A 26,829-nucleotide genomic window follows, 5' to 3' on the forward strand; every position below is an offset into this window, starting at 1 on the left:
CCATCTCTTATCTCATAGGCTGGGTAAGGAGATGTACGGGGTCAAGTATTAAACCTGTAAAGCACTTTGGTTCTCCTTCCTCTGTCCCCTCCATTTCTGGACAAGAGTCACTGGGGCAACGAAGCTGACAGACGGGAGGAGTTCTGCATAGACATCGGTTTTAGCACCAGGACCACAGGCGCTGAACAATAAGGCCGGGCACCAGCATCCTCGCCTCCTGGGTTTTTCAGAACCTCACCAGTATGTGTCCGAAGGGGCACCTCTGCACAAGAGGGGCACCACCCACAGAAAGACACATGTGAGAGGTCAACGCTGCCCCCCGCCACACACAGGGCATCATAACAGGACTCGGGGGGTTCTTCCGAATGAGCGGACTCTGCCCAGCTCTGCTGTGAGGGAGCTCAAGGAAAAGGCACGAGGTGAGCAGTTGGGTTATTGTGGAAGACATGGCATTTTCCCATGCGTTATAAAACCCTGAATCAGATATAATCTGGGTGACAACCCTCATCGGAGGCTCAATGTCAACGTCAGTATGCAAAAAAAGTTCCTCCTCTTTTAATACGAACCTGAATTGACCTTTTCAAGAGAAGGTATTAACGCTCCTTCCTTTTGGAGGTAAATATCTGAAACGAGTGCCATCATTCAGAAGCCATGGTAGGGCTTCCCTGGTGGTTGAGAGTCCGCCTGCCGATGCAGGGGACACGGGTTTGTGCCCCGGTCCGGGAGGATCCCACATACCGTGGAGCGGCTGGGCCCGTGAGCCATGGCCGCTGAGCCTGCACGTCCGGAGCCTGTGCTCCCCAAGGGGAGAGGCCACAACAGTGAGAGGCCCGCGTACCGCAAAAAAAAAAAAAAAGTCTGGCTTTAGCATGCCATGATGGCCTTCCCTGTACAATGGTCATGTCCTCAGAGATGCCGTTTCTGGCCACCTTCTGCCCGAGCCCCATGTCTGCTTCGATCACCGTTATCCCCAGCTACTCCCGGAGCCTAGCACATAACAAAAGTACAATGAATATCTCTGATTGAATGAGTGAATGAATGAATGAATGAGAGCCTTTTTACATCCCTCCCCTCTTGCCTGAACCTCCTCCCCACCATTTGTTATCCCATTAGCCCCTGTAACTTAAGTCCCTGAAAATGAGAGGGACCAAATGCACATCCTTGCTGTGTAGCCCTGCCAGATCTACAGTCTCTATGATGACAAGAAGAAAGGCCCACGTGTGGCTGCCAGTGGGGGAAACGTGGGCTTCCTGGCACAGGAACCCAGCCGTTGTGCAATAACCTCTCCCTCTGCTGGCGCCCTCTTCCCATCGAGGGCGGTCCACTGAATCCATGTGAGGGCCCAGAGCTCACGAGGCAAAGAGGTCCCACCATGGCGGAAACCTCCTCCAGAGATAAGCTATCCAGGCCACGGTCTGGCTGGCCTGATAACATAGTAAATGCTCCTAAAAGCAACAACCCCACATGTGCATGGTTTTTTTTTTTTGCAGTAACCAGCATGTCATAGGATGGTTAAAACATGCTATAATCAGGACTTCCCTGGCGGTCCAGAGTTTAAGACTCTACGATTCCATTGTAGGGGGCGTGGGTTCGATCCCTGGTCAAGGAACTAAGATCCCGCGTGGCCAAAAACAAAAACAAAAGGCAAAAAACATACTATATCTAAAGTGATCACTCCCAAAGTATCACACAGGAAACTGCTTCATCCACGCCAGGAACTTGGTTGGCCCCAAGTTAAAAATACTCCTTCCCTATTGCGGTAAAAAGTTGGAGGAACTGTTTAGATTTCATCTGAAACCCCAAAAGCTGAATTCATCAGCATCTTGTTGAAGGTTCAATAGGCAATCATTACAAGCTCAGATGAATCTCGGGAGCCGCTAAAAACCACCGTGCAAAGGTCTCGTGGTTAATGGAAGAACTGTTTACCAAGGGCAAACTCTATCAAAGCAGTAGGAATGGAAGATATAAATTTCACTGAGGCTGGGAGGACAAAACTAATAACCTTTTCTTTCATTCCAGGAGGAAAACAAAACAACACAAAATGCCCTCTTCCTCCCTGTCTCAGCCTCTGTATGAAGCTGTTCGTTTATTCATATAATGAAAATGTACTGAGCCCTTACTGAGCACCAGACACGATTCTGGGCATTGCGGACGTGGCAGCGATTGAGACAAAACAAAATCCTTTTTCCTGGTGAAGTCTGCATTCTGTTGGGGAACGCGGGAAGTAATAAAATATTCCATACGTTGCACAGCCAGGAGTGCTAAGGAGTAAAAGACAGCAGGGGAAGGGGACCGAGGGGGCAGGGCTGCAATTTTAGACATGGGGCCTTCTCCCTGATATCTCAAAGAAGGCTCCACTGAGCTAACGTTGGAATCGAGCCCTAATGGAGGTAAGGGAGCAAGTCCTGCGGAGGGAACCGCAGGTAGAAAGGGAGGATGGGTGCTGGCATGTACAAAGAGGGCAGGAAGACCAGCGTGGTTGCAACAGTGAGTGGCGGGGAGTGTGGTGGGCGTCAGAGGCTAGATACGAATGGCCAGGAGGGGAGTACAGATTGCACTGGGCTTTCAGGCTGCCGCTCCCCGTGCAGTGAAAAGTCACTGGGGATTCTGACGTTTCAAGGACAGGACTGCCGCGATGTGACTTACATGGAACAGGATCACTCTGGCCGTTGTGAAAAGAATAAACTAAAAGGGGCACAGGCAGAAGTGGAGCAACCAGTTCAGAGGCCATGGCAATGATCCAGGAGGGAGGTGACAGTGCCTTGGGGCCAGGGTGGTGGCTGTGGAAATGAGGGCAAATGGTGGCCTTCTGCATCTATTTTGAAGGTAGTGCTGATTGGATTGGCTAATGGCTTGAATATGGGGTGAGAAAGCAGGAAAGGAGTTAAGGATGATGCTAAGGTTTTGCTCGGAGGAGCAGGAAGACCAGCGGGGCCATTTTCTGCGCTGGGCAACTGATGTGAGCAGCACAGTTCGGGATTCAGGTTTTCACATCTTAAGTGGGAGGTGCCTCTTGGACATCTGGGTCCATCAGGCAGGTGGGAGGCTATCTGTATGTTGAGTTCGGGTACAAGATCCAGGCTGGGTAGATACACTTGGGAATTAGCAGAAGATAGATGGCATTTAAAGCCATGGGTCACCCACGGAAGGGGTGTGTGAGGGTAGAAAAGAGGGTTGAGTCCTGAGCCCCGGGGCTCTCCATTATTCAGAGGTGGGGTCCAAGAGGAGGAAATAGCCAAGGAGCTGGAGAAGGAACAGCCAGAGAGGTGGGAGAAGAGCGAGAGAGGGTGGAGTCCAGGAAGCCAAAGGAAGGAAGTGTTTCAGGAAGAAGGGAACCAAGGGACCCAGTAGGCCGTAGAGGAAAACTCAGAACCGAACAATGCAGTGAGAATCGTGCTGTCAGACTACGTGGAAAAGAAGCCAGATTGGGGCTAAAACATTGCTACCATATTTTAGAGGTGCTAAAACATCTAAATGCACTTTTAAAAAACTGAAATATAGTTGATTTACAGTGTTCCAGGTATACAGCAAAGTGATTCAGATATAGATAGACTGATAGATAGATAGATAGGTATTCTTTTTCAGATTCTTTTCCCTTGTAGATTATTACAAGATATTGAATATAGTTCCCTGTGCTATACAGTAGTAGGTCCTTGTTGGTTATCTATTTTATATACGGTAGTATGTACCTGTTAATCCCAAATTCCCAGTTTATCCCTCCCCCACTCCTTCCCCCTTTGGTAACCACAGATTTGTTCTCCAAATCTGTGAGTCCAATTCTGTTTTGTAGATAAGTTCATTTGTATCAGCGTTTTAGATTCCACGTATAAGTGATATATATGTTTTTGACCAGTGCCTTTCCGTAGCTTGGTTGCAGTGTGCTTTCTTCCTTAGTGGTGTATAAAATAATGGTGCGTCTCACAATCAGTGGTGTCTTAGATTTGACGAAATATAGTAAGAACTATTATTTTTTTAATTTATAAACTTGAACCCGCCTAATTTTTACAACCTGACATACCATCAACAACCTAATACGTCAAATTCTGTTCATACGCTGCAAGGGTAACGACCAATTACTCGTGAAGAACAAAATCAACAGAATTAGAGAGATTCCTCCTTCTCTGCAAAATCTGCTTACATAATACCTGACCAGGTTGATTCAAGGACACTCATTTGTAAGGATTTTCTTTTCTACTTGCATTTTAGCCCTACGTGGGGAAAATGCTTATGTGTTTTTCAGTATCCCAAACAGCTTAAATTCAAAAGCTGTTCAATAAATTAGAGAAAAAAAATATACATTTAAAACATAAACACCTGTCCTCTAAAGCCTAGAGGAAGAAGCCATTGGTGGGTGGGCCTGGGGAGGACAACAGCCTTCCAAGGGCAAAGGCCACACCTTTCTTTTTTTTTAACAAAGTGAATCAGTTATACATATACATATGTTCCCATATCTCTTCCCTCTTGCATCTCCCTCCCACCATCCCTATCCCACCCCTCCAGGCGGGTCACAAAGCACCGAGCTGATCTCTCTGTGCTATGCGGCTGCTTCCCACTAGCTATCTACCTTAAGTTTGGTAGTGTATATATATGTCCATGCCTCTCTCTCACTTTCTCACAGCTTACCTTTCCCCCTCCCCATATCCTCAAGTAGGTCTGGGTCTTTTATTCCTGTCTTACCCCTAGGTTCTTCGTGACATTTTTTTTTTCTTAAATTCTATATATATATGTGTTAGCATACGGTATTTGTCTTTCTCTTTCTGACTTACTTCACTCTGTATGACAGACTCTAGACTCTGTGCACGAGATAATGCTTTTGAGGCTGTCGCAATAAGAGGCTTTTCTACTGCAGTGGTTGTGTGTGCTTTATAATTCTCAAACATCTTAGAGGTTCAACCGATAGGTGCCATCGGCTGGAAGTAGCATTACCGGAAGCAGAGGTGGCAAAGACCGGGGTTGGGGAGCACGGGATGGAGAACAGCCTGCCTGTTCCTGCCTGCTCCCAGAAAATGACTGCGGCCCTGGGGGCAGAGCAAGGGCACAGCAACCTCTTAAATGGAATAATCTGCTCCCTTCAGCCTGGCTTCCCGGTGTTTACACTTCAAGTCTACTTCCCGTAGGAAATTTGGGCTGACAGACAGGATGACTGTCTAGAATTTGGAGTCCAGGAGCCTTTTGGCAAAGGGAGGAGGGTTTCTTTGGTTGCAGCTGCTGCTGTCTGGGGCTGAGAAAACTACCACCAAGTTCAACAGATGTGAGTTCCAATTAGCACGACTCCATCACCTCTGACTTATCTGAAACAGCCTTTATGTTTTCAAACAGCCCTCAGAGCCTTCAGCCATTGGGTATCTGGCTTTAGAATTTTTCCATTTCAAGCAATCCAAGAAAACAGTGAAAAGTAGGAAATCGGGGTGACTTCTATGGAGGAAAACTCATTATTGGTGACAATTTTTCAGTTGTTTTATTTCAGAACAAGCTGGGTTTTGCTAAGGGAAATAAATTTTTCTTGATTGAGCACAATTTTAAAAAATCAACCATAGAAACTAGAAATTTCTAACATTGGAAAAATTAAAATCCAGATTCCAAGAACCAGAAAAATAAATCCAGATTCTAAGAATCAAGGGGCAGTGTCCAGAGTCAGATCAGTGCCTGGGTTTAAAGCCTAGCACTGCCCTTTTGTAGCTGTGCGACCTCGGGCAAGTGATTCTCTGTACCTCAGTTTTCCCACCTGTAAAATGGCCATGATAGTGGCCTACCTCATATGGTTAAGAAAATTAAGTTAATATTTATAAAAAATGCTTAGAACAGGATATGGCATTCAGTAAGCGCGATACAAGTCTTTGTTAAAGAAAAGTAGACAATGAAAACTTAATGGTAGCAGAAACCTTTCTTATAAGGTTAGAAAATTATATTAGTAAGTCACGGTTTAGTCCATCTTTTGCACCCCAAAATCACCTCAAGATCTTGCCTATGTGGGTGGTAGCAAACACTCCCTAATCTCACTTTAGAAAAATGTAAAGTGGAAAAGTACTTATTATTGAATTCCTAATGCACTTCATTCGTTCTTCATTTCTCAACACTGCTTATGGTGGTTTTAATAATTCAGGCAAAATGTTATGTCATTCCCGAAACCTGATGTTGTTCCAATGCATCCAAGGCACACATGTCAGTTACTCAGCATCTGTCCCTAACCAACCCCCGCTACTTCGGGGAAATATTTATAAGAGACACACAATCACAATTCCGCTCTTACAATTCGATGGCATCTTCCTGCTTCCCCTCGAAAGAGGATGAAGTCTGCAGAGTTGCAAAACCGAGGGATGGTTTTCCTTCATAAAGCCCCAATAAAAACCACTTCTCCCACACGGGGCCAATCCTAAAGAAGGAAGCAGTTTTTCTCAGCCTATTGCTGGGTTTTGTAAGGAACCAGAATTCTGGGAGGAAAGGAAGCATTTATTCTCAGCCTATTGTTGGGATTTGTAGGGACCCAGAACTGAGAACATGGTCGTTACGGAGTAAAACCTAAAGACCACAGAGATGGGAGGGGATGTGTATCTGCTCGTTTGCTGGGTAAGGCAGGATGATGTCCTGTTTTGCTTTGCTTGAGCAGTGAGTTGTGGATGGGGGAAAGGATGGAAGAAATAAAAAATATATTACCAGAAACTCAAGATCTAAAATAGAGCTCAGTGCCAGGACAATATCTGAACCTTTTAAGTAAGTGCACTAAGCCAATTCTGTCCTGTTCCTTAAGCAGCATTGTTTTCCCTAAGAACAGTCTTTAGGTACAGATTGGGACGTCAAAGTTATGCAAAAACATGGATGGACCTAGAGATGATCATACTAAGTGAAGCAAGTCACACAGAGAAAGACAAATACCGTATAATATCACTTATATGTGAAATCTAAAAAAAATGATACAAATGAACTAATGAACTTATTTATGAAACAGAAACAGACTCACAGACATAGAAAACAAAGTTATGGTTACCGAAGGGGAAAGGGTGAGGGAGGGATAAATTAGGAGTTTGGGTTTAACAGATACAGACTACCATAGGACCTAATGTATAGCACAGGGAACTATATTCAATACCTTATAATAACCTATAATGGAAAAGAATCTAAGAAAGAATATAGATAGATAGGTAGATAGATAGGTAGACAGGTAGATAGATAGATAGATATAACCAAATCACTTTGCTGTACCAGAAACTAATACAACATTGTAAATCAACTATACTCCAATAAAAAAAATTTTTTTAATTTAAAAATTAAAAAAAAAGAAATAGCATCTTAGTATCTCGTTCTACAGAATGAGCCCTTTGCCTTTTTGCTGCTGCAGGTACAAAACGGTCTGCTTGAGAAAACATCCACCAGCTACCTTCACAATCCCTTTTGCGTCCACTGAAAGGAGACGCTGTCTTTATACAACACGTGCTTTAAGAAACTACACAGGGAAGGATTACTGTCCCTGTCAAATGCTTCCGATCTCCCTAAGATCCAGGACTATGAATGTGCTCATCAGGAACTAAGTGCAGTTTAAACAAGGTAAGTCCAATTCCTTTGTCTCTCACCCTTTTTTCCCCTCATTTTTCTTCATAGCCTGAAGTCTGAAAGAAAAAGGGAATGCGGCTGAAGAGAGAGACATTGTCCGTTTTTTGCTCCCTTTCTCACTGTCCAGAACCTCCTCCACAAGTATTTCAGGGCAATTTCCACGCCTCACCTGCTTTCCAAACTTCCCCTCAAAATCCCAAGGGCAACGGGGCTGCTGGGAACCCAACTTCATACTCATCACAAACAGTTACAGGTCACAAATAGGAAGAGAGAGAAGTGGGGAAGGCAGAAGGGAGGAGAGGAACAAAGGAAGGAAAGTCAACAGCAAGGACCCATATTAGAAACAGCACCGAGAGAACGGCACTGGCTCCCATTCTCAAGCCATCTCTGTCCTTAACTGGGACAGGACCACACTGTTTTGTATGATCCATAATCCTAACGAAGTGAATGAGGTGACTGTTTTAAGATCACTTGAGACTTTCTCAGTGCAATGGATGGCCAGTGCGTACACGCTAAGTGTCACTCTCCTTACTTTGGTGCTTTTTGTTTCCAAAGCGATCAGACCAAAAAAATATTGTTTTTCGTGTAAATTCCCAAATAACATGAACCCACATTAATCTTTAAGTTGAACAATTTGGACCCCCACTTGCCCCATTATGCTTGGGTTATGTTATCAAAAGAACTAAAATTTTAAAAAACGACAAAAAGGGACTTCCCTGGTGGCACAATGGTTAGGAGCCCTCCTGCCAATGCAGGGGACATGGGTTCGAGCCCTGGTCCGGGAAGATCTCACATGCCACAGAGCAACTAAGCCTGTGTGTCACAACTACTGAGCCTGCGCTCTAGAGCCTGCAAGCCACAACTACAGAGCCCGTGGGTCACAACTACTGAAGCCCGCATGCCTACAGCCCGTGCTTCCAACAAGAGAAGCCACCGCAATGAGAAGCCCGAGCACTGCAACAAAGAGCAGCCCCTGCTCGCTGCAACTAGAGAAAGCCCGCGCTCAGCAACAAAGACCCAACGTAGCCAAAAAGAAAAAGACAAAAACATGGCACATTAAGCATTAACAATAGACTTACATCTTGATGATACTTGGACCTAGTAATAAACTCTTAAATAAATTCTGAATGGACATTCAATTCCTGCTGCTGAAAAGGGCATACTACAGAAAACCACAGTACAGTCCCAATCTACCAACAGAAAATTGCTATGACTCCAGAAAGGAAGGAAACATACAAAATGCCACAGCCCCTCAGTCTCCCATCCTCCTGGCCACATAAGGTCTCGTCATGTGTTTCCAAAACTAGGATTCCATGGAAGTAGGGAGGCAGTTTTGTGGAGTCCAACTTTAAAACCGTAAACCCACGGAAGGCAGAGAGGGATGAGTGGAACCAAAAGAGGCTCTTGTTGGTGAGAAAGATGGGAACCACTGGGCTGGCTTCACAGTGCTGGGGGTCTACAAGGCATTCAGGAGCACGGCACCATCTGTTTAAGGTGGGTAAGGGTTAAGTGAGGTCCTACACGACCTCTTATACAGAATACACAGGACTAGGCGATTTTATCCCCACCCTCATCCTCTTGAACAATTCAGTGTGAAATGGACAAGGACCAGAAAACGATCTTATTATACAGGATTATCTGCTGCTCAGAACTCACTGCAATCAGATCAACACGGTATTGTTTCCAGAGGCCTCTCTGAGCACCTGGAATGGTTTTTCTGAAACAGAACCTCCCTTTGTTATGGGATTTTACCTGGGTGTACCTTTGAGAATAGCAATTTGGAAACAGACCTTCCTTAAAAAAACACCTTAAACATAAACTTCCCAATGCAAAATCCCGGGGAAAAAGGTTAAACTACTGGGAGAGATAATAACGTCTGAGCGAGACGACTGTGATTTAGTTGGAAAAGTGTATTGCTGAAATACTGCTTTCTCGGAAGGTAGGCTCAGGTTTTGTTTAATTTGGCACTTCCATTCTTTCTACAAAATAGGATTGCTTCAAGGACACAGACATAGTAGTTTACAAGGTTACAGTGGCCATAAGAATGCCTAAGATCATGGTATTAAATTGCTTTCTGCTGCTGGACCAGATTTACTTCTACAACTCCCTGTGTTCTCAAGAATTCTGAAAACTGCACTGCAAGAGAGTTTAGAACTATAGCTGACCATAATCTAATCTATAAATCCAGCTACTAAAGTAATGGAGTCGTTTCTTTAATAAAGTGAGGGCTTCCCTGGAGGCGCAGTGGTTAAGAATCCGCCTGTCAACGCAGGGGACATGGGTTCGATCCCTGGTCTGGGAAGATCCCACATGCCCTGAGGCACCTAAGCCCGTGCGCGCCACAGCTACTGAGCCTGTGGTCTAGAGCCCTCAAGCCACAACTACTGAGCCTGCGTGCTGCAAATACTAAAGCCTGTGTGCCTGGAGCCCATGCTCTGCAACAGGAGAAGACACCACCAGTGAGAAGCCCGCACACCGCAACGAAGAGTAGCCCCGGCTCGCCACAACTAGAGAAAGCCCACGTGCAGCAACGAAGACTCACGCATCCAAAAATAAAATAAATAAATTTATTAAAAAATAAAATGAATAATGAGAGGAGAGTTCCAAATATTTACATAATTAAGCACAATGTGAACACTGTTTTCTGCCTATTAGATATATTAGAACAAGTGTTCTGCCTGGCCACCTTAAAGGACAATTTAATGAAATATAGGATCCTAGGCAGGATCCTATACCAGAGGAAAAAGTATGCTGTTTATCAAGGGCCTTACTGGGTCAACTGACAACTATGGAATATGGACAGCAAATTAAAATATTGTATCCATGTTAAATTTACTGAAGTTGAAAACTGTGCTGGTTTTTTAAGAGAATATCCTTACTGTTAGGAAATACATACTGAAGAATCTAGGCATAAATGGTCATAAAATGGTTCAGAAAAATTATTTTATGTCTGTATATACGTGCATATACATGCTATATATTGTGTACTATGGAACATTATATTATATAACATTATATATAACACAGATTATTCTACATGGCACATTTTATAATATAAAATTTATATTTTTATAGAAAGAGAGCACATGATAATGCAAAAGGGCAAAATGTTAATAATAGGTCAATCTGGGCACAGGTATATAGATATTCTTTGTACTATTTTTGTAATTTTTCCATACGTTTGAGATTATATCCAAATAAAAATTTTTTATTAAAAAGGAGGAAGAATTGGAGCCTCGCTTGCCCAGATGGTTGCCTGCAAAGGGTTGTTTTATTCAAGTCTGTATAGGCTCATCCCAAGTCGGAGGTTCACCCCAGTCTGACTTTCACTTGGTTTGATCGTTCATACAAATTAGCAAAAAGAAGCAAAATGAGTTGTTCTTTTAAACTTTCTCTACATTTCTGATTACAAAAGTAGCATGTCCTTATCATAGAAAATTTGGGGAAAAGACAGAAAACTAATAAAGAAGGAAAAAATCCACATAAATCTCACCAAATCCCACCAAACTGGAAGAAACATCATTGTCATTTTGGCATATTTCCTTCAGTCTTTATTCCCAAATTTTAAGAGAACTAGGGTAATATTCTATAAAGTGTGTAGTGCGGAGCTTTTTTTTTCCCCCATTCTTTAACCTAGTATAAACATTTTCCTATGTCATGGGTAAAAAGTAAAAAACTTCATAATAAAATCTTCAATGTCAACATAATATTCTACTATATAGATATGCCATAATTTACATAGCCATTTCCCTAAAACCAGCCCTTTGAGTATTTCCAGTTTTTATTTATTACAAATAATGCTGAATTAAAAGTTCAAGATCTTTGTGCTTCAATTTTTTTTTAATATTTCTGGTTTATATCTTTATGATGGATTCACAAAAATAGAATTGCTGGGCCAAAGAGTATAAACATTTTTAAGACTCAATACAAAAGGCCAAACCACCTTTAAGGAAGTTAAGCTTACCCCTTTACCTTTTTTTTTGTTTGTTTTTTGTTTGTTTTGCGGTACGTGGGCCTCTCACTGCCGTGGCCTCTCCCGTTGCGGAGCACAGGCTCCGGACGCGCAGGCTCAGCGGCCACGGCTCACGAACCCAGCTGCTCCGCGGCATGTGGGATCTTCTCGGACCGGGGCATGAACCCGCGTCCCCTGCATCGGCAGGAGGACTCTCAACCACTGCGCAACCAGGGAAGCCCACCCCTTTATCTTTAAGGAAAACGATCCCAAATGGGATTATCAAAACTTTGAGCTGAAATATCATTTAATATTAAAGAAAGGGAAGTTACTGCCACAGTCTGAAAACTGTAGTCTTCAGATCACACTTAGCTGCTAGAACAAGTTCTATAAGCTATTTTTTGCCCTCAAAAGAGGAAGAACTGAAAATTCCAGCCTATATCCATACACACTGACAACTAGGAAAAAGATACAGGGCCCAGCCTCAGATGATAACCGATATACTAAGCTTTGAGTGTCTAAAACCCAAAAGACCTTTCGATCTTCCTGATAGAAATGCGATCCTAAAAATATAAGGGGGGAAAAGGACATGTGAGAAAAGTGATAGGAACCTGAAAGCAAGGTTCAAATTCAACAAGGCAAATTTAAGACAAGTTGTTTTTTTCCTCCCTCAATTTTCTGAGCAGTCTCCTGTGAAGAAGCAAGGGCTCCAAAGTCAGGAGACATGGATTCAGTCCCATCCGTCCCGAACAAAAGACTCCCCTGGGTCAACGCAGCCAAACCTCTCTGAACTTGATTCCCTCACTTGTTAAATGATGAGGTTGAACGAAGTCCCTAAAGGTCACTCTCACGTCTCTGATGCCAAAACACTGTCCTCTAAATGTGCCACGGGGACAGGTGGCAGAGGAGTTATTCTCTCTGAACGTTATTATGTCGAATGCTGACCACCTCCTTTTTCGGAACGCGACTGAGATCAAACAGCACTTGGTACTCAAAGGAGATTCCAGAAACTTTGCATTTCCCATTCCCTCCGCCCACAGGGACTAGGGAGGGAGAGGCGGGGGATCTGGAAGCAAGGGGGAAAGATGGGGGAGGCTTACCGTGGCCGTTGCAGTAGTAGATCCACTTCTCCCGGTGCTGGGTGGGGGTCATGGATTTCTTGAGCCCCGCCTTTTCCACAATGGTGCTGGGATCCTGCCGGGGCCCCTTCTTCAGAGTCCTCGAGCTTTTCCGGATACTGCACACCACTATGACCACGAGCACCAGCAGCAGGAAAAGCACAATCATCCACGGCAGATGCTCATTGACGTCAAAAGGCTTGTGTGGGCTCTGCCTGGGATGGCCCCTCTTGAGGCCTTTGATGGGCGTGCTGGACTTCTCGCCCCCAGTGGCCTCCATGGACGGCAGCAGCTTCAGGATGTGTCTGTGGTGGGGGCCTTGCTGGTGGTGGACTACCTGGAGGTTTGGGAGGGTCTTGTTCATACCTTCCTCCCCCTTCGCTGAGCTTGTGTTCTCAGGGACTGTCCCTTCCTGGATGCCACTCGGCACCTTTGGTCTAACAGAGGCAGAAGAGTTGGATTCTGTTGAGTTCATGCCTAGAAAAAAAGAGTAAGGAGGGGGGAAGAGCTTTTCTATATGTGGGGCTCTATACATTCCCTCCTCTTCCTAGTCATCTCCAAACCAGGCCAGATAATCCAAGAAAAGACGACCTCTGGAGCTTAAGAATAAATGGCATTGTACATTTTCATAAAGACCCTGACAGCACCTTTATGGAGAAGGTAAAAACTCAGCTTAACAGCTAAACTCACTTCCTCGTGTCAAAACCATCCTCAGGGATCCAGTGTCTGAGCTTCACAGCAGCTTCTCCTGTGCTGCTTATACTGGGTCAACCCTTAATTGTTTTGATTATTCAGAAAACTAGTTCCAATTGAATTCCTTTGTCCTTTAGTTTCTTTATTGCTACTCTCCCACCAGTTGGCTATTTCACGATGCAGTGGTAAAATGGAGATTATGACTAAAATAAAGAAAAGAGCTCGAACTCCAGTCTAAGTCTGACTAGTGAAAGGTTCAGTGAGACAGGTCAGTGAGTACAATCAGGCAGGACTTGCTTAGTACGTGCTGGTGATAAGAGGAACAAGATTTGGGCAGGCAGCTCAGTGGACTGCTTTCGGAGAAGCTTCCACAAGCATTCTCTATTAAGGAGTGAAAGCCTGGGAATTTGAGTCCCAAGAGACAGGACCTGGCCTGAATCAACCCCTGAGGAAACCTGGGCAGGTCATGGGATCTCTCTGAGGTTGTTTCTTCATTTCAACTGGCGGTTGTGAGAAGGCCCTCCTTATGGAGTCATCGGGAAGGTCAAACGTAACCACACGTGAGAGTCTGCTGGAAAGCACAGCTCACACTGGCTGTCATCTCATGAAAATTAAATTTAATCAAAAAGGACATGAAAATAAAAACAATGTTATTCTTGCCTGAGGTTCAAAATGAGTTCTGAGGAAAACTGGGATACACTTAATGGAGGACATAAAGTCCTTTGAAAAAAATAAATTCTTTTCTAGATGTGAACGCTAGTTACCTTCAATGTGACACGGATGTGCTTGTTTCCTGAAGCTTCTGCCTTACTGTCCTTTTCTGGCCCACCTCAGATCCAACATTCATCCCTCCCTTCCAGATGTCATGGTATTTTTCTCCCCTTCTCCTTCTGACCTTCAGGCTGTGTCTCCCCAGGATTGACTGGGTGTTGGAAAACTTTTAATCTAGAAGGGACCTTAAAACAGCTAAATCACTCATTTATGGTGTCATACGATTGACAAGTTTGCAACCAAGGCCTGGAGAAGTTCAGTGACTTCCATAAGGCCACACGCTGACCTTGTTTCTCTCAGTTTTTATTTTCTAGCTTGATGTCACCTAGTTCTCAGATACTTGCTCCCCCCGATAGATAACTTCTGAGTCTCAATGTTTCTAACAGGTCCAAAGAAGCTAGACTTTAAATAGCCACAAAACGCAAGCCCTTTCTTCAAGGGGTGACTTTGGAATAGACCAGATGGAGAAAATATCCTGGGTCCAAGCCCATTCTCGGTACCTCCACGGAGCACAAAGCCTTCCTCACATACATAACTCATGAGGTTAAGTTACCTTTGGGAACATAAGTGGAGGAAGGGACTTCGTGGGGTTCCACGTGCTCAGGGCGGGAAAGGCTGATGGTGCCAGGGGAAGGAGGGGCGGTGCTGGAGAGGGGCGGGAGCGTGCCACAGACGTTGTCTGCCTCCTTGGTCCCCAGCCTGATCACCACCAGGTTCTGACTCAGACAGTCTGTGTATGCTCTGCATCTCATCACACTGGAAGGCACATCAGAGAAGGTCCCCCGAGCACACTGCTTACACCGCACATCCTCCGTCTCCGTCCCCTTCTTCCGCACCCCCCAACCCACAGGGCACACCGTGTGGGGGGCGCAGGTAGCATTTGACTGGAACATGCCAGGTGGGCAAGTGCATTCTCGGTCAGTCAAGGCAGCACAAGGTAATTTCTCAATCATCGGCCGGGGGCACGGCTGACTACACTCGTGGCATTTCTCAATGCCGTTCTCGTGTCTGGTAAAGGTCCCCGTGGGGCAGCTGCTGCAGACACGCAGGCTTGTGTTGGTACAGTGCTCAGACACATAGGTTCCTGCCGGACACTTGTCGCAGGTAAGCACCTGGCCGGTGACACGATCGACATGGTGGTATTTGCCAATGAGACTTGGGGCCTTCTGTTCCGGCTGAGCCCTGGTGGTACTGAGGAATCCAAGCTGAAAGAAAGAAAAAGCAGGTGGGGGGACAAAAACCAAGAAGGTGTTACACGGGAAAAGGAGGAGAAAGGATGGAAGAATCCCAAGCCCACCATCATCATCATTCCCATGAAAGGTCTGACCCGTTCTGTACCCTTTTAAGACTGCGGCTGCAACATAACAGAGAGAAAAACAGACTCCAGTTCCGTATGGGGGCCTGATCTCCTGGCTGTGGAGCTTTGGTTTTGTTGCCTGACCTTTGTATTAGCTTCCTTTTTTTCCATCTATAAAATGAAGTTGACAGTACCTCTCGAACTGATTGTAAAATCAATGGAGAATATGAATGTGAAAGCACTTTGGGACTCACATTAAAAACACTACACAGAAGTCAAAATTCTAATGCAAGAGGAAAAGAACTTGCTGAATAGTGTCCTCCTTCTATGACCCAAAGGTTGCGTGGCCATTTCTTGATACCAGGACAAGTCAGCCGAGAAGCAGCATGGCAAATATTTGAGCTGCTACTTCCCTAACAGGTGACCCGGTTGGAGTTGACCAATAGACAAAGGTAAATGTTTTTTGTTTGTATTTTGTAGAACAGAGGCAGGCCCTTGGCATTCTTAACGGGCTTTAAATAACAGAATTAATGTTTTTAGATGCACATCCTGTTTGTTGAGCCTCCGAAGGCCACAGTCAACCTGCTGCCACCTAGGAGCCCAAGCACAAAGCTTGGGGAGGATGGCAGTCAAGTTCAAAAACAGTATTTAAGGGACTTCCCTGGTGGCACAGTGGCTAAGAATCTGCCTGCCAATGCAGGGGACATGGGTTTGAGCCCTGGTCTGGGAAGATCCCACACAGCGCGGAGCAACTAAACCCGTGGCCACAACTACTGAGCCTGAGCTCTAGAGCCTGTGTGCCACAACTACTGAGCTCGTGTGCTGCCACTACTGAAGCCCGCGCGCCTAGAGCCCGTGCTCCGCAACAAGAATAAGCCACTGCAATGAGAAGCCCATGTACCGCAACAAAGTGCAGCCCGCTTGCCACAACTGGGGAAAGCCCACACATAGCAACGAAGACCCCATGCAGCCAAAAATAAATAAATTATTTTAAAAAAAACAGTATTTAAGAATGTTCCCTATAAAATGTAAAGACAAATTTAGATGATACCGAAAATCCGATGTTAGGGAAAACACCTGAATCAAGAGACACAGTCACTGAGAAAAGTTCAGGAGAACAGGAGCCAGAAAACCTGAAGCTGGCTCTCCCTGATCAAGATCCTTACTTCTCTCCTTGATACAGAGGCAGGGAAACTAAATCAGAGCTTCAGACAGAGACTCGGGCCTCAAACGCAGCATCAAAATTACCTGAGCAGTTTTTTAAAAGTCCACCTCCCCAGCCCATCACCTGGTATCACGTGGATCTGCAGTGTGGCCAGGAATCTGTTTTGGTTTGGTTTGGTTTGCTTGTTAAGCTTTCCAAGTGATTCTCATCCCCAACTAAGTTTTAGACCCCCTGAACCACGACGGGCCTCCTGGGGCTCTCATCACCTATGATTCTGAGACAGCTCAGTTCCACGGTCAGAGCCCTTCCCTCTGCCTCTCACCCAACCTGGCACTTTTTACTGTTTTAATATTCCTCTTTTTTAATGATTATTTTTATAACAAAAATAAACATTCTTGTAACAATTTTAATAATTATGAAATAGAGTGAAATGTTTAAGTCTTTGCTCAAATCCACCCATTCCCCAGAGAAACACACTATTCATTCTGGTGTGCATCGTTCCAGACCATTTTCTGAGCATTTACACATAAAACACACATACATGCTTTCAGTTGGCCAGTTCAGCTACTTTGGGTTTGGGTTTGGTTTACGTATATAAAGGGGACAGGCCGTACCCACTATTCACAGTGACTTGCTTTTGTTCACCTTCTAATACTGCATCGCTGAAACCTTTCCATGTCTGAACACATAGGTACTTCCTTCTCTATAATGGTCAAGCTCTCTTCAACAGTATGGATATGCCTTTGAACATGCGCATGGTAAAGGATTTAGAGATACTTCCTACTAAGGACATGTAGATTGCTTCTCTGTCCATGTGTCAGTGCACGCATGTGTCTTTCTATAATCCATATTCGCCTCCTTCCCTTCCCACACAACACCCCAGTTTCCCTTTTCTTTCCTTCTCATCCCAAATGACAGCTACAACTATGCTGCCCTCAGGCTTTTGAGAACCCCTTTCTTCAAGGACCAAAGAAGTCTCCATACAACCCATAACTAGGAACCCCTCACTCCTTCTCCTCTTTATTACTATGAATTTACTAGATACGTACTTTCAGCCTACGAGAGCACCAGACCTGAAATACAAAGAATACCTGGGCAAAGATTTAGAGAACAGAGGACTTGTGTTCTTGTCCAGACTCTGCCTTAAGATCAATTGGACCCGGTTTTACATGCCTGTAAAATTATCAGGTTGGACTAGGTTGTATTCAGCTCTAACCTTCAAGGTGTCTGTGATTGGTTATCAAGTTCCACCTTCTCTACGAAGCCTTTACAACCATTCCTAGACACCCAGATGCCAAGCCGATGAGCAAATTCTTCAACACATTTCCTGTTTCTTCTGTTCATCATGTTGGTGCCTAACGACATATTGCCTTGTAATGTTAGTTGATGGCTTCCTCAGTGTATATACTTATCTTCCCATACTGATTATAAGCAGCTCGAGGCCAGGGTCAACCACGTAGATTGCATTTCCTTCCTTGCTCAATCACCTGTGACGAAGATCATGGAAATGATAAACAAAGCATCCTCTGAGCCAAGGGTCAGCAAGCTACACGCCCCCTGTTCCTGTAAATAAGTGTTACGGGAACCTAGGCATTCATTCAGGTATTGTCTATGGCTGCTTTCATGCTATTAACGGCAGAGCTGGATAGTTGCAATAGAGACCATACGGCTGCAAACTTAAAGTATTTACTATCTGGATCTTTACAGGAAAGAAAAAGAAAAAAAAGAAGCCTGCCAATACCTGTACTCAGCAGTCAAAAGAAATGTCCAAAAATTCAGGGACCAGGAGCTCACTCACAGAAACACTCATACCTCCTCGGAGAGTCCAGCAGAGTATGGAGTTTGTGGCTTCCTTTCTTGACACCCATTCCAACTGACACGCCAAATCTGATCCTTCCATCCCCTGCTTAAAACTCTCAATGGCTCCCCATATGACTTAACGACGGAATGCAAAACCTTTACCAGAGTTAGGGCTTACTTGGAAATGCTGTCCCTGCCCTCCCCTTCCCAACTTAAAACTGGTCTCATATTCTCCCCTCATATACATTTTTTTAGGCTATTAAATGTTTTATTTTTTTAAATTTATTTTATTGAAGTATAGTTGACTTACTATATTGTGTTGTGTTAATTTCTGCTGTCCAGCAAAGTGACTCAGTTATACATATATATACATCCTTTTCCATATTCTTTTCCAGTATGCTTTATCACAGGATATTGAATACAGTTCCCTGTGCTATGCAGTAAGACCTTGTTGTTTATCCATCCCCTCGTTCCTGTTTTTCCTATACGACCACCTTTATTTTGTAGTTACACATTCATCTGCTTAGTGTTGTCTTCCCCTCTGGACCACAAGCTCCATGAGGATAAGAATAGACTCTGTTACATTCTGATGCTCTCCAAGTCCTTGAGGACAGTACCCAATGTGTGGTATAACTGGCCAGGGTTTGTTGGCTAAATGAATGAATGGCTTTGCAGACCGTAAGTAATTAGAAGCAGCAAAGTAGAGGGTGGGGATGGAAGAGGTTGCTGGGCATGAGCACGGATATAAAGGCAAGTGAGAGAAAACCAAAATGCCTCCACCACGTAGCCATCATCACTCAAGAGATAAAGCAGGTTGGCACCTTTCGGTGGAAAGGCAACTAGTTTCGCCTCCAAAGCCCCTGAGGATATCACTCTGTTTTAACAGAACCAAAACTGGCTTATAAGAATTATGCTTTGTGTGGTGCTTAAGATGACAAGCAAATGTAACGAAGAATTTTAAATACCTCTCCTTCATTTCATAAAAAGATTACACTAACTTGGTGCTTGGAATTATAAGCAGTGTAATGAGATTATTCTCCGGAAGTCACCTATGTCCCTCTTAGCTTCAACTTTAGTTATTTGAAAAATTTCATGTACTTAGGACACTTATTTCACCACCAATCATGGTTAAATGAGCAAATATCAGTGTACCACCCCAAACTGTACAGGATATGGGAGCACTGTAAATACTTAGGAAGTGATTAAAAAGGAAAACCCAAGACAAAGCAAATTTCAAAGGAGGGAAGAGGTAGCTCTAAAACGACCAGCTATAAAGGCCTCCACACTCACCTTGGTGATACACATCACACCTGTCCTGTTATATCGCTTCTACTCTAGGGCACAGAGATGGACCCAAGAGGCACCAGCTGTGCTGATACATGTCAGAATGTGCTGATACATGTCAGAATACTGATGCCTATTTCTCTTTAACAATTCTTATCCCGTGACGTTGTCCTTCAAACAAATGGGGAAAAAAGTCCACGCAGTTTATAAGTACAACGTGTTTATGTCATTCTTGTTCCCTATCAAATTCCAATCACTTTTCATGGAAAATGAGCAAACTCAAGACAGTGACAAACTTTTGTCTATTCGTAAGGGATCAGCAGGAAGACCACTTGTGAGTTTGCTATAGAAAATTGTTCAATGCTGCCTAAAATTAGTACATCAAAAGGAATCTCCGCTACTGTGGATACGATAACAAAGAAAAGGGAACCAAGTTATTCCTGAGATGGTGACTATAAGACATACTAATAGATGCTCAAACAGCAAAAAGCAGGCAGGGTAGAAACACCCCCAGAAGTTCTGACCGTTTTATTTTCAGCATCACATTAAATTTGTAATCGCAAGACACTGACTGCTGGGAATTCTCTAGACTTGAAGAAAGAAAAAGAATGTACAAAGAGAAAGGCACCAGGGATAAAGCTTCTACAAAGCACGGACAGACCTGTTCTCAGTTGTGTTATATAAATTTGGCTGGCTCTGGCACTGCCTACTATCCTCTCTGATATAAAAAAGCCTTCTGTTGCTAGGGTAAAAGCAGGGACTGCTGTTAAAGCTGGCAAATCTAGAGAATGCTGAGGCTAGAATGTGCTGACAACAGGACCGGAAGGAGGCAAGCTCGGGGGACCCAGGGGAAAAGGGAAAAAAATGGGCAAGACTGAACTAACCCGGATGCTGTCTTCCCTGGAACCTACAATGCAGAAGAGTGTGTACTCAGCCTTCAGGCCTTGGACCACAGAAACGCATCTCCCTCCATCCATCACGATGGCTAGTTCTATAGGCTAAGACCCCCACCTACGTGGAGAAGCCAACTTATAAATAAGACAGGTAAAGGTGTAGGGGAAACATGCCTCTGGGCTCACTAAGAATTTATAGAATCCTCATACAAACCAAGGCAAAACTAACAGCACCAGCCAGGCCAGCAACTCCAGCCTGAAAGTATAAACAAAACCTAATTTAGCTTGAAGCATCTGAGCAAGCCCAGCTCTACCAGATCTTGATTTGGAGCTGGGGGGGGGGGGGGAAGGGGGGAGGGGGGAGGGTATGGAAGTGGTTTGACCTGTGTCTCCATTTCCTAATTATTTAATTATAATAATACAATTAAATAATTTTAATAATAATGCAATAAAAATAATACATAGGATAACAATCCTAGGGTTGTTTTCACAATTAATTGTTACTACACATAAAGCAGGTAGAACACGCATGACCCAAGGAAGTTCTCCATGAATGTTAGTTATTTTAATCATCACTCCTTCTACTGTCATTTTACTCTAGTTTAGCTTCAGTCCCTTGGGATTAGACAACTTTTTAAAACACCCCAATTAAAACACAAATATCCAATAGAGAACAAACTAGTGGTTACCAGTGGAGAGAGGGAAGGGGGAGAAGCAATATGGGGATGGGGGAAAAAGGGTTACTATGGGATTATATGAATACGAATCATGTGTATGAAACTTTTGAAAATTGTAAAGCACTACAGAATTTAAAGAACCTTTCATCCAATAAAATAAATAAATAAATAAATAATACCTGTTTTTTTTTTTTACAACACTAAAGAATAAACGTGGGATTCCCTGGTGGCGCAGTGGTTGACAGTCCGCCTGCCGATGCAGGGGATGCGGGTTCGTGCCCCCGTCTGGGAAGATCCCACATGCCGCGGAGCGGCTGGGCCCGTGAGCCATGGACGCTGAGCCTGCGCATCCGGAGCCTGTGCTCCGCAACAGGAGAGGCCACAGCAGTGAGAGGCCCGCGTACGCAAAAAAAAAAAAAAAAAAAAAAAAAGAATAAACGTGTAGCCACCTTTTCATTAAAAAACAAAACAAAACACGGGAGTTCCCTGGAGGTCCAGTGGTTAGGACTACGTGCTTTCACTGCAGAGGGCACGGGTTCCATCATCCCTAGGTGGGGAACTAAGATCCCACAAGCCGTGAGGTGCGGCCAAAAAAAAAATAAAAACACGAAAATATCCGATTCTTGGTAAGTGTGTCAAAGACTCTAAATTAAAAAAAAAACAAAGAACACCCTACTAGGCTAGGAGCCCACACAGAACAAAACATACAGACCGCATGGCAAAGAGGTGAAAGACAAGCAAGGACCAACTGGCGTTTCCAAACAGATTTAGAAGATAGACTTACTATACAGCAAATGAGAAAACACAAGAGGAGAAAGGATGTGTTACTAGTAGGTACACTGGAGACAAAGGGAGAAGAAGTTAAGTCAGATGTTCACGATTCTAGGGTCTACAACACCGGTGAACAAACTCCGGCTTTTACGTTTTTTTTTTTTTTCTCTTTTTGCGGTACGCAGGACTCTCACTGTTGTGGCCTCTCCCGTTGCGGAGCACAGGCTCCGGACGCACAGGCTCAGCGGCCATGGCTCACGGGCCTAGCTGCTCCGCGGCATGTGGGATCTTCCCGAACCGGGGCACGAACCCGTGTCCCCTGCATCGGCAGGCGGACGCTCAACCACTGCGCCACAAGGGAAGCCCCGGCTTTTACGTTTTTAATAGTTGGGGAAAAAATATCAAAAGAAGAATAAAATTTTGTGACACATGAAAAAAATCATTTGAAATTCAAATTTTGGTGTCCACAAATCAAGTTTACTTGGTACCCAGCCACACCCATTCCTCTGGGCATTGCCTAGGTCCGGCTGTCAAAGTACAGAGGCAGAGTTGAGTAGTTTCCACAGAGATCACAGGGTCTACGTGGCCGAAAATACTATCTAGCTCTTTATAGATAAAGTTCACCCACCCCTGGTCTAAAAGTTTAGGAAATGCTCCTGATTGGAGCCCTGTCTTGCAGAGGCACAGTTAATGGCAGCCTGATGATGGCTCCAGGAGGCCCAGCGGGAGGACTGCAGAAAATGGTGAGACTTATTTGACCGTGAAATCCTTTACTCACACTAGGAGTATGAACATCTGCAGAACACACTAATGTAGTTCTCACCACTAACATGATGCTGAATTCCAGAAAGGTTAATAAACCCAACATTAAAAAGATCAAATATATTCACTTTGTTATAAAGCAGAAACTAACACACCATTGTAAAGCAATTATACCCCAATAAAGATGTTAAAAAAAAAAAGATCAATGTCTGACTGTGAAAACAAAAATCAACAACAAAAAAGAAGATACTCTCAGACACAAAAGAAGATACTCTCAGACACAAAAGAAGATACTCTCATATTCTGATACTTTCAGAAAATAAGTTTAAGAAATTAACCGAGGGAAATCCCTGGCAGTCCAGTGGTTAGGACTCCACGCTTTCAATGCCGTGGCCCGGGTTCAATCCCTGGTCAGGGAACTAAGATCCTGCAAGCCGCACAGCACGGCTGAAAAAAAGAAAAAGAAAGAAAAAGAAAAAAAAAACATTAACAGAAATGTTTGCATTATGAAATATAAAAACATTAAAAGTAGACTGGAAAAATATATGCCACATATAGCTAATAAAAGCTTATAACTAAACATGTAAAGAATTAATGCAAAGGAGGTTAACACAAATTCCACTCAATAGTTGAGACAGAATCATTACAAGGGAAATTATCCCATGGATAAATTGATGATATCCCTAGCAACTACTGAAATGTAAATTTGCACAACCAAGGACCTTTACAGGTCTATATTAAAGCAGCATAAATAAATTAAAATGAGAAACTTCAACGTTGGCAGGCTTGTGGGGTAGAAGGTACATTTACAGGTTGCTGGTGATGTTTTTAATGAATTGAGTCTTTCTAAAGACAATCTGGCAACAGGCAGCACGAGCCATAAAATGGTTCGTTCATTGCCTGCGACCCCGCAATTCCACTCTGGGGAATACACTTCAAATGCACCTCACTCTTGGGAACAACCCAAAAGGGAAAAGAGCAGCTCGTCTGTACAGAGACAACTCTATTGCTGCTGCTCGCTTGCAGTAGGAAAACAATGACGATAACCTAAGTGTCCAACAACAGGGGCATGACTCAACACACTGCCAACCAGAGAAGAGGTGGGCTTAAAAACTGGCGGGCAGGGCTTCCCTGGTGGCGCAGTGGTTGGGAGTCCGCCTGCCGATGCAGGGGACACGGGTTCGTGCCCTGCTCCGGGAGGATCCCACATGCCGCGGAGCGGCTGGGCCTGTGAGCCATGGCCGCTGGGCCTGCGCGTCTGGAGCCTGTACTCCGCAACGGGAGAGGCCACAACAGTGAGAGGCCCACATACAGCAAAAAAAAACAAACAAACAAAAAAAAAAAAACTGGCGGGTATGAAGACTGCACTGACATAAACCACAGCACCTCAAACTCACATCCAAACTTTGGGTGCCCCAATCCCACCCACTCCTTCCCCAGCCTCCCCTTCAAAGGAATCAGACCATCAAAGACTAAATTCAAGAAGCGGAGAGTCATGGGATTTCCCTGGCGGTCCAGTGGTCAGGATTCCGAGCTTCCACTGCAGGGGGCACAGTTTCGACACCTGTGCCCCCCAGGGAACTAAGATCCCACAAGCCACACGGTGCCAGGGAGCCAGGCTTGATGACTGCTTGCTTTTCACCGCACCTGCCCGCTCGTGTTTCACCATCAGGAAACTCTCTTCAAACTCTTGCAGATCTAACGGGTAACCCCCCATGTTCACTGCCACCGCCCCAGAACCATCATCTTTCCCCTGAACTATGGCAAAAGGTTCCAATTGGTCTCCTGCATCTACGTTTCTCCTTTCCAACCCATTTTCCACAGAACTGCCACAGTGATCTATTAAAAAAAAAAAAAATCTAATTAAAGCCATATTATTACCCTGCTTCCCACTGTACTCGTATCTTTAAAGATCTTGTACAGTCTGGCCTCTGCCCACCTGTTCAACCTCAGTCCATGCCCCCTCTGCCTCTATTCGCTGAGCACCAACCACAATGGCCTTCTTTCCAGTCTCTGAACATGTGGGCCCTTTCCTACCTCTGGGCCCTTCCACGTGCTGTTCCCTCTTACTGGAATATTCACCCTTCTGCTCTTTCAGAAGATTAGTCTTTAAATATCAACCCTTCTGTCTTCCCTGATAAACTATAAACTTTAAGAGGGAGGACCCATTAATAGCCTTTTACCATCACATACCCAGAGTCTAGCAATGCCTGATGTTTAACAGACACACCATAAATATTTATTAAATGAGTGAAAAATATATCCCTGTAAGATCACAGAAAAATAGCTACGGAAAGAAACGCAGAGCACAAGCACGTACATATTAGTTTTAACTGTACAGGAATGGTTGTGTAACATCCAAGAATAAGAATGAATTGGGAAGGGGCTTCCCTGGCGGTCCAGTGGTTAGGACTCGGTACTTTCACTGCCGAGGGACCAGGTTCAATCCTGGGCCCAGGTTCAATCCCTGGTCACAGAACTAAGATCCCACAAGCGGTGCAACGTGGCTAAAAAGATAATAATAATAAATAAATTAAATGTTCCTTGTTAGTAACTCAAATACCCTTGAGATGTAGCTCAAAGTATTGAGAGATAGATCAAGCTCTCACTACCCTCTAACTCGTCTAGAATGAATGAACAGTTAGTTTACAGCAAAATCCTTCTGGAATTCATTCAACAATCATTTATTGCTTAACTACTATGTGTCAGGGCATTGAGCCAGAAACACAAAGATGAATAGCACATTGTCTGTCATCAGTAAGAAGCTGAAATGGAGTAACGCTGGCCCTGAGCATCCCACATGGGGAGGGAAGCATACCCAGATCTTGTCCGATTTGGTATTTCTCCTGGACCAGGTACACAAGATTTCAACCAAAGAGAGAAGAGCCATGGACGTCCAGAAGTAAAGGAAGAGCAAGGAGTGACTAAGGCCCAGTTAGATTATTCTGGGAACCTGTCACCATTTGCCTTTGAGTACTTTTCCCCCTTCCCATCCTCTTGCCTCTATTAACCCTGGTTATGCTGAACTGGCCATACCTAAGTTGATATCAGATTATGGTCTTGTCTCTAAAAGATTCTTTGGGAAACCAGAATGCCAACCTCTTTCCTGGAACCTGTGATAACATTTCTTCTCCCCTTATGCCTTTCTTTAGTCTACTCAGCACCTACAATCTATGAAAACCTTGCTTAGGAGAGCGCTACAAGCGTGATAAACCACACACAAACACATCACATACAAGACCATGCAAATCATGGAGCCCAATCAGTTTCTAAGAGACCTGAAATGAAAAGTTAACAAAGAAAATACTAATAACAGATGAGGCAAACCCATGCACTGATCCTATACAAATAATCAGGCTGGCAGCAAAGAAAAAACCCCAAGAGGTCCTCAAGTTCTCAGGATGAGTTGAAACTGCCATGCTAAGCAGAACCCATGTCATACTGTTACTCACTAAGCAAATATTTTTCAAAATGACCCAAGGAGCAGGAAAGCAAAGCGTCTATTCCCTATTTATAACATTTCAATTTGCAAGAGTATCTTTCCATCTTAACCGTGGTACCATTCCTTGTCAGAATCACACCATAGGAAAATGCTTGCCAATGGCTGCATGCCCTCCCCTTTCAATACACACACACACACACACACACACACACACACACAGGTTGCTTTTACTTTATAATCAGCCCTTTGGGCTAAACTTCCAAATGCCATCGTGGAGCAGAAATGCTCACCCAGTGGAAAGAAAATGTTCGACTCTCAGGTAAAAGCATTCCTTTAACGGGAAACAAAATTCCAGTCAATTAAGGTTACTTGTGCCCTACCCACATCTTGGCAGAAAGAGCAGTGTGTAGGAAGCCAGGTCGGCCTAGATCTGAACTCTCTCTCTGGCAGTCGACAACTGCTTGACCATAACTTCTCCTAAGCCTCATTTCCTACAAAATGGGGCTAATGCTACTACCTCATGGACTTGAAGGTTTTATTGAGATCGTTTGTAGAAGGTATTCAACACAATGTCAATGGTACACGCTCAATAAATAGAAGCTTAACGATACCAACATCGATGATTCATATTAAGAGCCATTAATATTCCTTCCCTC

General features: G+C 44.2%; 1 protein-coding gene across 1 annotated transcript in view; it reads right to left on the minus strand.

The window, feature by feature from the left end:
* The window catches only part of TNFRSF21 (TNF receptor superfamily member 21), a 66,205-nt gene that overhangs the window by 31,678 nt on the left and 7,698 nt on the right, over nt 1-26,829 (minus strand). The window contains exons 2-3 of the mRNA XM_032648978.1: nt 14,636-15,287; nt 12,601-13,095 (exon numbers count right to left, since the gene is read on the minus strand). Coding sequence (XP_032504869.1) covers nt 12,601-13,095; nt 14,636-15,287 — 1,147 coding nt within the window. The remainder of the gene's footprint in view (nt 1-12,600; nt 13,096-14,635; nt 15,288-26,829) is intronic.

This window comes from Phocoena sinus, chromosome 11 (assembly GCF_008692025.1).
Source record: "Phocoena sinus isolate mPhoSin1 chromosome 11, mPhoSin1.pri, whole genome shotgun sequence".
Classification (NCBI taxonomy): Eukaryota; Metazoa; Chordata; class Mammalia; order Artiodactyla; family Phocoenidae; genus Phocoena; species Phocoena sinus.